Genomic DNA, 10,100 nt, shown 5'->3' on the forward strand with positions numbered 1-10,100 from the left:
AGGGCCAGCTTGGTGCTCAGTGAGCTGGCTGCCCCGCCAGCGCGGCTGGTGGCCAGGGTGGCAAGGGTGGCCTCCTGGCTCCCGCACACGTGGTAAAGGCTCTCCTCGGTGGCCAGTGCCCCCTAATAATTTTGGGCCTATTGCTTTAACCCCATTCTCCAGCTCTGTCCTTCCACCCCCTCCTTCTGCCCCAATTCCAACATTAATTTGATGATATAGGAGTCTGGATATATCCCATACAGATGTGTCCAACATCTGGCTTATGTCCAAGGGACAGTGCTGTGGGCTGGTGTTTTGGAGCTGTCCTCTCTCTCCTCCAAGGGCTCACAGCATTGCTAAGGGGCATCGATCTCTCTGCTTTAGTGTGGGAGACAAAGGCACGGAGGAGTACAAGTGAAAAACAAGACTCAGAGGTTGCAGGAACAGAAAAGTATTTATTGCAGCACAAGCAGGTGATTGCATCAGCATCAGGAAAGGAGAAGCGAGGCAAAGTGGGGGGCACATAGCCCAGTATCTTCTCCTGGGGCTTTGGTGTTTCCTTAGGGTGTCCAGCTGTCCTTTGGCAAAAAGTGCGAGTGGCTCATTATGCTGTGGGGTTGGCTGTGGATGGAAAAAAGAAGCAGTGACTTGGGGGGGGGGGGCGGGGCAGGGAACAAGGTGGAGCTTCTGCAGTCAAGGGGCTGAGCATCCGTCCCTTGGGACTGCCAACACCAGTGCTATTCCAGTATTCCCCCCCCTCCCCGGATGAATGAGGAAACCTCCCTGAGGGAGTTGGCACGTGGCTGGGAGGCGTTACGGCCAGAAGCACAGTGTCCCTGCACCCCAGGGCTTTGCCAGTTTTTTAAAACCTGGTTAGCGTAACTGGGAAGGTTGGTTAGCATACAATTCTTACTGGAAAGATATCATCAGCTGGCTCAGTTCAGAGAAAAGGGCGGTGCTGGGCCTGATGCTGCCAGGATCCCGGCCCCGTTCTGCACGGCTCCAGGCACTTCTCATGCCAAAAGGGGGGGGGCTTCCTGCTCTGCTCTGTCTCCCTGGCCCTCCCCAGCCCAGACAAGGAAACCCAGAGCTCCATACCTGGCCAGATTCGCATACAGACCCTCTCGCATTCCTCCTTTGTCTTGAAGTTGTTGCTGTTGCCTTGGCAGCCCCCCCAGGTGAACGTCATGCATCTCCTTTGACGAGGGTTGTAGTAGTAACGCTTAATATTCATTTTGCATGGCCCCGTCTCAGGTGGTAGGGTGCAGCGGTAAGGGAGACCTATGACAGGGAGAAAGGAAGTTGATCCAGGGATTCTGGCCCACTGACTGCCCAAGCATGCTGTGTGCCTGGCCTCCTGGGCAGCAGCAGGGAGGGGGTCAGCCAGGGCTGCCACCAGTAGTGAAGCAGCACTTCTGGGGCCAGGGGCAGCCTCTGTCATCATGGCAGAGCAGGGAAGCATTGCTCTCTCCAGGCTGCGTCTTGCCAAGGCCCTTCTCTGAGAGCGGCTCCTTCTGCCACTTTGGCTGCTCTGTGCAGTTGGCAATTTTGGCAGCACCAGGCAATGGCAGCTACAGTGGCTTTTGGGGGCTGCCTGTGAGGCAGCCAGCTGGGGCCTGGTTTTGTCTTCCTCACCCCCAGCAAAGCAGGCTGTGCTTGTGCTTCCCTTGCAGCCAGAGCTGCAGCAGACAGGGCTTACGCCGAAAGAGGGCAGTCTGCTGGGGCTTTGCCAGGGGCTCCAGGGCCAGGCAGGGGAAGGCGTCGCTTACCTGGGGGAGGTTTCTGACCAGAGCCGGGTGCCAGCTCAGCCCAGAAGACGAGGAGACCCACGAGGAGGAGGAGGCCACTGCGGTGCATGATGCTGCCAGTCCAGGAGCCCTCTCCTCTCCCAGGCCTGCTGTCAGCATTTATAGCCAAGGGAGCCGAACGGGGTGGAGCGGAGGATGCAAAAGGGTGCTGGCACCGCCCCAGCAGAGTGAGGGGGCAGGTGGCTGCGGTGCCCATCAGGAAACGCTTCTGGGAGAAAGAGGATGAGGCAATAAGGCCCAAATGCCGGGGACTGGATGGGGAAAGAGGGGCGGGGCCAAGCGGCATCATGTCCTTGCCACAGTGAAAACCCTCCCCAGGGATTGCTCAAAGCAGCTCCCAGCCTTGCCCTCGATTTAGGGCTGCCAACTTCCAGGTGAGGCCAGGAGATCACCTGGGATTACAACTGATTCCCACACTCCCGAGAATAGCTCCCCTGGAGAAAGTATCTGCTTTGGAGGGTAGATTCCATGGCATTTCACTCCAGCGAGTTCCCCTGAGATCCTTGCAGGGCTCCACCCTCAAACCTCAAGCAATTTCCAAGCCAGGGTTTGCAGCCTGGATGTTACACTGTATTGCTGCAGCATTCTGTCAGGTTCTCTGAAGTCCTGGCATTCTTTTTTTAAAAAAACAAAACTAAATCTCTATCCCCTTTTATTGCAGAGATATGTCTTTCCCCTTATAGCTTCACAACAAAGGGCCTGGAGGCTTCTGTCTGTCTGTCTGTTTGTCTGTCTAGCTAGCTAGCTAGCTAATTGAGTAAGCGTATTTCTGTCTGTCTAGCTAGCTAGCTAGCTAGCTAATTGAGTAAGCGTATTTCAGACAACTCACTTTATATCCTGGTGCACCACCAGAGGGCGCTGCCATGGAGGGAAGTCTAGGCACAGCACCATGTCACCCCAGAAAACGTGCCACAGTGGGAAGCCCAGGCTGGGAGCAGGTGGCAATGCCCACCCCCCTCCTTCACCAGCGGAATCGATGATGGAGGAGGAGCTGAATGCCTGCCTGCCTGCCCACCCTCCCCTTTCTAGATCCCATTGTATTCCCCCCCCCCCCCACAATGGGCTTTGATGCTAGTGTTGTATAATTTCATTGTTTCTTTCTTTTACTTTGTAATTTACCATGAGTCTCAGTGACAAAGGTGAGCTATAAATAAGATAAATAACTAAAATAATTTTTCTGATACTTGTAGCTGGAAAGTTCGCCTTCAGTCTCTTAATCTGGAGGCAGAACAGACAGGCATTGCGATCTCGGGTTCTGGAGAGACAATCGTGTCTTACTCTCATGCTGATTAAAACTAAATTGTAACTTTGGATCCCATGTGGTTTGGAGATTATGGGCTGTTTAAATATTCTTGCGCTGGAGAGAGCCCAAAAAACATTTCTTGCTATCCCTAACAATAAATTCATGCATGTTTCTTTTATTCAGAAAGTGGTGTGTTTCACATGGTTTGGGGAAATATTCTCATATTTTCAATAAGGATAAAAATCCTTTCAATGCAAGCAGATAGATTAAGTAAATTCTTCCTCCAAGAGCCACGCTTCTTCATTTCACGAAGGGGAGGTTCCTCAATGTGCAAAGCTGAGCATGTTGTGAAGTTGTGTGGTTTTTCCAATAGTTGCTTTTTTTCCACAGTGGCCAAAAACATCCTTGCAAAGAGACAACACAGTGTGTCGATGCCTCTTGATTTAGCAATGCCGGGTCAGGACTGTGAGGTTTAGGAGGGAGTCTGGTTGAGATTGCAGGCTTTGAGCACCCAACACAGGAGGCTGAGAGGCGCTGGGTGTTGCATCCAAGTCACGGCAGTTCTGTGAAAAGAACAAAGCGTTCGCTATCCCATGAAGCAGAACCAGGGCTTTTTTTCAGCTGGAACGCGGGGGAACAGAGTTCCGGCACCTCTTGAAAATGGTCACATGGCTGGTGGCCCCGCCCCCTGCTCTCCAGACAGAGGGGAGTTTAGATTGCCCTCCATGCCACTCAGCTCTGCAATCTCAACTCCCCTCTGTCTGGAGATCAGGGGGCGGGGCCACCAGCCATGTGACCATTTTCTCCGAGGGCAACCCACTGAGTTCCACCACCTCTTTTCCCAGAAAAAAAGCCCTGAGCAGAACCAAGAGCCCAGAGCAAGTTGTAGCCTGCACTGCTGGAGACTTCCACCCAGACTTTGGACCACTTTGCAGTTGTGTGCTGAAGATGCCTTTAGATGCAGCAAAGGATCTTCTGGCCCAAGTCGGGAAAAGGACTCATGGGCAGACAGGGGAACTTCCTCTTTATAATTTCAGCAGAGCTGAGCCAAAATGAATTTTTGCCCAAATGGAGGAATTTGGCAAAATTTCAGAATTCAAATGATTGATTTGGGAAGTTGTACAATTTAACTTCAGAAACATGCCTTTGAGTGGTCCTTTAAAAAAAAGTGTTGGAATTTTAAGGCAATCTTGTGAAATACACAATTTAACTCTTTTTCTAAAACGCTGTGATAGGACTGTGATGGTGAAAACGATATCTGTGGGCTGTTTTGCAAGAAAGTGCAAACAAGTATTCATCATGTGCACGCACTTCTTAGAATCGGTAAACAGTTCCTCATATTATTCTGTTACCCGTTCTAGAAAGGGTCAAAGGAAAACTGTCTGTTTAAGTTGAATCAAGGCTGGATTCTTCAAATTTCCAGCTGTTTTGAGCCGAATAGGTGTGGGAGTCTTATTTCAATGTGAAAAAAGTGATCTCTAACAAAATTGCCTTGAAAAATGAAATCATTTTAATCTATAGCAGTAGAAAAGAGCAAAAGTCCAGTAGCACCTATAAGACTAACAAAATTTGTGGTAGGGTAGGATCTTTCGTGAGTTACACCTCACTTCTTCAGATACAGCTAGAATACAGCTACTTTTAATGTTTTTTTATCCACTTTTTTTTAAACTTATAAAAAAGTCATCAAAATTCCAGGTAGTGATCTTGGATGACCTCTTAAGTCCCAGCTCTAGTGCAAGAGGGGTACCCATCAGACCAGCAAGGCACAAACAAACCACAAAGGGGACTATAGCCTTACCCACCACCCTGCGCCACAGCTACGTGCATGAATGTCCTCTGTTAGGCAGGGTCTCCAATTCCACCTTCTTTTCTCACCTGGATGAGGCTTCAGACAAACCATCGAGCACATCCTGGAGCAACACTTGGCCTCTCCCGAGCACTCCCCGTCATGCAAACATTGCGTAACGCAAGGCTCGTTGACTATCGCAGGAAACATGGGGCAGGTTCCAGGCTTCTCTGCAACACAGAACAAGGCCAGGTTAGGAAGCAGCTCTCCTTAGGATGAGCACGTGTGAGAGCCTGCCTTCTCTGCTAAGGGGAGAGGGAGATTTCCGCCATTGCGTTCCGTTCTTACTACTACTAAGTTGTAAGGACATCGCCCTGTTTCGGATGCACCCACCTTCTGAGGCTAGACGGATAGCAACCTGGCAGAAGGCCTTCTCAGTAGTGGAAACAAAATTACAGAACTCCCTCCCTCCCAGAGATATTAATGTGTCCCCTTCTATCACTGACTTCCACCAGTGGGTGAAGACTTTTCTCATTTTATCTGGTATTCCCTCGCTGACCTTCTCCTTCCTACCCTATAATTCAATTATTGTATCTTTTAAAAATATATGTATATTAGTTTTGGTTTAAATTGGTCTGGTTATCTGTTTTTGTTATGCTCTGTTTTTAGCTGTTACCATCTTTGTTTGTTTGTTTGTTTGTTTGTTTGTTTGTGTGTGTCATTTATAGTCCGCCTTTCTCACTGAGACTCAAGGTGGATCACACAGTGTGAGATTTGTATAGTCTATATCAAAGACATTTCCATAAACAATGCCATAGGGTAAATAAACACGAGGTTACAAAGACAGAGCATTAGCAGGAATCCAATACAGAGTTGAAGAAAATACTGAGACAGAACATAAGCAATCCTGGGGCTGACATTAGATGGCCCTTCAAGAGCTCCACCTTCCCAACCAGCACCACTTCCATCTTGTCTGGGTTCGGTTTCAATTTGATTGCCTTCAGCCATTTGCCTGCAGCTGCCAGGCTGTGGCTTAAAACCTCAACTGCATCACCAGGGTGGACAGAGAGATACAGAGCTGGGTGTCATCCGCTTATTGATGACATCCAATTCCATAGCTACAAATTATTTCTGCATAGAGTTCTGCATAGAGATTGAATAACACGGAGGATAAGATTGTGCCCTGTGGAACCTTGCAAGATAATTCCCAGTCTGGTACTGTAAGCATGTTCCTATTGGGTCATTTCCACGTTGTTTAATATATCATGTCAAATTGCTTATGTTTATTTCAGCAGCTTTGAATCAGATATCTGCTTCTTTTCAAATTCCTGCAATCTATGAGAGCCAGTTTGGTGTAGTGGTTAAGAGCAGCAGGACTCTAATCTGGAGAGCCGGGTTTGATTCCCCGCTCCTCCGCTTGAAGCCAGCTGGTGACCTTGGATCAGTCACTTAAGAACGGCAGGACTCTAATCTGGAGAGCCAGGTTTTATTCCCCGCTCCTCCGCTTGAAGCCAGCTGGGTGACCTGGGGTCAGTCACAGCTCTCTCAGAGTTCTCTCAGACCCACCCACCTCACAGGGTGATTGTTGTGGGGTAATAATAACACTTTGTAAACTGCGCAGAGTGGGCATTAAGTTGTCCTGAAGGGCGGTATATAAATCAAATGTTGTTGTTGTTGTTGTTGTTGTTGTTGTTGTTATTATTACACCTTACTGTACTGTTTACTGAATGTCCCTGCTGTTAATTGTATTGAATTAAACTGTGTAATCTGCCCTGAGTCTCAGTGAAAAAGGTGGATGAAACAGCATGAATAACGTAAGTAAATAAATAAAAGCCATTATGCCTGTGGTGGGTGCAAAATCCTCCCTGGAATTCTCACTGCAGCAGAAAAGCAGGACTCGTTCAGAGCAGGAGGGAATTCCACTCCTGTTCACTTAGGCCTGTGTCAATCACTCCCTCGTTTATTTCCTTCCATATGTACCCCATTTTGCAGACAGATGGGCTCCCAGAAGGTTTGCAATGGGAATTTACACTTTAAAACTGAAGACAGCTGCTGAGATGCTCGATTCCATTAGGCCTTTGGGTAGGGGGCACCGCAGAGACCTCCTCCCCAGGAGCAAATGGCAGCTTTGGAATGTGGACAGTATAATATTCTGCCCTGCGGAGGCCCCTCCCCTCCCTCAACCCTGCCCTACCCAGGTTCTGCCCCAAACCTCCAGGATCTTCCTAACCTGGAGTTGCAACCCTAGCTACACACACCTGAACCCTATGCTACCTTAGCACACGTGCTTTAATTTTTGCCATCTGAGAGGCAAAGGAAAATAAACATTGAAATGAGCACATCCATAGCTCCCCCTCATTCAGACCTTATTTTAAAAACTGCCACAGGCAGGTTCCCTGGAAAGAGCGCATTTTTTTAATAAATACATTTACTGCTTGCAATTCGCTTATGCTCAAACCTTGATTATCTATGGCAAGAGGATTCTGAACAAAATACTATTTTTGTACTTCATTTAAGGGGAGGGGTAAGTCTAATTTGTAGACAGTTTGGAAAGAAGCTGGACTTGGATGACATTTCCAGACTCAGGTCTTTCTCTTAGCTTGCTGGGAGACCAGCCCCGGGCCCCTTCACACTCACCTCCACCTGGCTTTTCACAGGTGCGCTGACATTCCTCCAGAGTTTTAAAGTTGTTTGCATTGCCCTTGCAGCCGCCATAAAAGAAATGTTCACAATTTTGGGTGCTCGAGTTGTAGAAGAAACGGGGTTTGAGGGCTTTACATGGTCCCACCTTCTTAGGGAGGAAGCACAAATCTGTGGAACAAAATGCTTGTTGCAGATGTGCAAAAGACGTTGGCACCTTTGCTGGTTTGCCTTGACCATGCTGGAATAGGCAACTCAACGTGCCTTGGACAATGGGGAACACTGCTTTGTCACGGTACATATGCGTTGTTTTTCTGATGAGCAAGTCACCAAGTCTAAGGTGTGGGAGCACCTTCTGACCCCTCCTCTCCTCCTGTGTCCATTGTGAAAGTTTCTCTCTTTTCCCTTGTGGTCTCTAAAGTTAGAGGACACATCTACAACTCTTTCCTGCCATGCAGGTTTGATCACATACAACCATGCAGGCATGATGCCGGACAAATTGGCCATGCCTATAGGGAAAGTATACTTGGGACTAGCATTCCTTCTTCTCACGTACAAGGAAAACTGTGAATTGGAATCTACCTCAATTTGTTCACTTCTTAATTTAGTCTCTTCTCCTCCATTTGTGTTCTCTCTCTCTCTCTCTCTCTCTCTCTCTCTCTCTCTCTCTCTCTCTCTCTCTCTCTCTCTCCGATTTGTAATCTGCTCTCCTTGCCAGGCAGGCTCAAGTTATATCTTTTATTGTATATTGTAAGTCACATCTTTCCCTACAATATTTGTCTAAGAGCCTAATGGCTACACTCTGGGATATATACTTGTGGCTGGGTAACTCTGCGAGCAGATGAAATATAAATATACCACTTGGTCGCAGATGGTCTGAGTGGGTTTCTTTTTAGATAGGAGACCCTACAAACATGTACACTGTTTTGAGATTGATTTATATATAAAAAGGTAGATGACTCTTTTGGGATTGAGGAGAGTCTTCTCTCTCTCTCTCTCTCTCTCTCTCTCTCTCTCTCTCTCTCTCTCTCTCACACACACACACACACACACACACACACAGCTCTACTTGCTTTTGTTATGTTGATGACTCAGAATGGTTGATCATCAGTGTCAAATTAATGGTATCAAATTAGAATATGACAGGTGCCTAAGGCCACAGAAAGGGAAGGGACCGAACAGTTTGGAAACATTTGCTTTTTTAAGAAGTACTTTGTAGTGAGTTTGTCGTCTTCTGTCCATCTAAATCATGTGTTGCTATCAGCAAACTCCGCTGCCTTGCCGTTTCTGCTTGCTCCAGGCCATTTATAGAGGAAGCCTACTAGCACTGAGTCCAGTAAGCACACCTGCACTCTCCCCTCTCGACTTCCCTGGATTGCGAAAATGAACGCTTTATTCCTTCACTCCAATTCCTCATTTCACTTCCAGTCTCTAAGAGAGCTACTAAAACAATTCCTATGTTTTCTTTTATTTTTTTTATTTCAGAATTCTTCAAAGAATCGGCAAACATGTTGACATCTGTGCAGTTGTACAGCAGATATTTCTAACCTTCAACTTCAGGTGGTAAAGAGGGTAAAGACTGCGAAGGTTGGCTGTTGCGTTCTCAACCATTGCAAACTGTGAGAAGACAATCTTCTTTTTCCATGCCCCCCTGCCTAAGAATGCTCAATGAAGTCACGGGAAGGGGTAGGGCCTGAGGGTAAACAGGGGTTCCCTCTAAGGGCTCTTTGTCCCCTTCAGCCCTGGAGTGGGCAAACGTAAGGTTGCCGACATCAGCTTGGAAAATTCCCATGGAGTCACTCAGCAGAGATGCGATTCCATAAAGACTGCTCTCCTAAGCTGCCTTATCCTCCAGGGGAACTGATCAATGTGGTCTGGGGATCAGCTGTAACTTTGGGAGAACTCCAGGCATCACCGGGAGGTGGCAACCCTAGGCAAGGGCCTTAACTGGTCACCACCACTCTGCTTCTAGGCATATCCCCCTGTCACCACCACTCTGTTTCTAGGCTTGACTGGGGTGGGCCCAAAGCGATTTTTACTCAACTGGGCTTCAGTGTGCCCCACAGCTCCCCCATCGCCAGCGTGATGGAGGAGTGCATGCACACTTTTCTCCCTCCACCTTGGTGCCTTTCCCCCCGCCTGGAGGATTGTGCCCAAGGTATTCTTCCAGACACAGGGCTGCAAATAGAGGGTGCCTAGGAAGAGGGAGGAGGAGAAGTCTCTTACCTGGACGTTTCTGAGCAGCAACCAGAGTCAGCTCAAGCCAGAAAGCAAGAAGCCCCAGCAGAAGGAGATGGCAGTCCAACTGCATGGTGAGACCGGTTGGACAGTCCACCACTAGCCAGTCCATCCACTCCCTTTATTATATACCATTCCTGCAAAACAGGTTCCCGAGGGGGGATTTCAGAAGCAGCAGATCAAGGAAGCAGGTAGACGTGGTGGGGGACAATTCTCCAGTTTCTGGGACTGCGCAAAAGTCTCTTGTGAGCCCTGACAAACGTACGTTGCACTTCCTAATGCTGCAACTTACCAGCAAAGAATTACCAGCATACTCCAGATGGCTTTGTTTAGGATAGCTTCTGAGTGTATGGTGAGAGCAAGGCTGATTCTGTGAACCTGGGCAAGTCACGAGAAGGAGGGCAGG

At 48.3% G+C, this 10,100-nt stretch overlaps 1 protein-coding gene and 1 long non-coding RNA gene across 2 annotated transcripts; both read right to left on the reverse strand.

Moving 5' to 3' along the window:
- Window positions 1–429: 429 nt before the first annotated feature.
- On the reverse strand, window positions 430–1,835 carry LOC129331030 (uncharacterized). Its single transcript, XR_008597091.1, has 3 exons — window positions 1,749–1,835; window positions 1,078–1,260; window positions 430–600 (listed from the first exon to the last, which is right to left on the reverse strand). It is a non-coding gene; the product is annotated as an uncharacterized LOC129331030 (long non-coding RNA).
- A 1,519-nt stretch (window positions 1,836–3,354) lies between these two features.
- Window positions 3,355–9,814, reverse strand: LOC129331019 (kunitz-type serine protease inhibitor 87-like). Its single transcript, XM_054981340.1, has 4 exons — window positions 9,683–9,814; window positions 7,454–7,627; window positions 4,906–5,046; window positions 3,355–3,593 (listed from the first exon to the last, which is right to left on the reverse strand). The coding sequence occupies exons 1-4, from the start codon at window positions 9,804–9,806 to the stop codon at window positions 3,583–3,585; spliced, it is 450 nt and encodes a 149-aa protein (XP_054837315.1). The 5' UTR covers window positions 9,807–9,814; the 3' UTR covers window positions 3,355–3,582.
- Between the last annotated feature and the right edge of the window lie 286 nt (window positions 9,815–10,100).

The sequence above is a fragment of the Eublepharis macularius genome, chromosome 5 (genome assembly GCF_028583425.1).
Source record: "Eublepharis macularius isolate TG4126 chromosome 5, MPM_Emac_v1.0, whole genome shotgun sequence".
In the NCBI taxonomy this organism is placed as follows: Eukaryota; Metazoa; Chordata; class Lepidosauria; order Squamata; family Eublepharidae; genus Eublepharis; species Eublepharis macularius.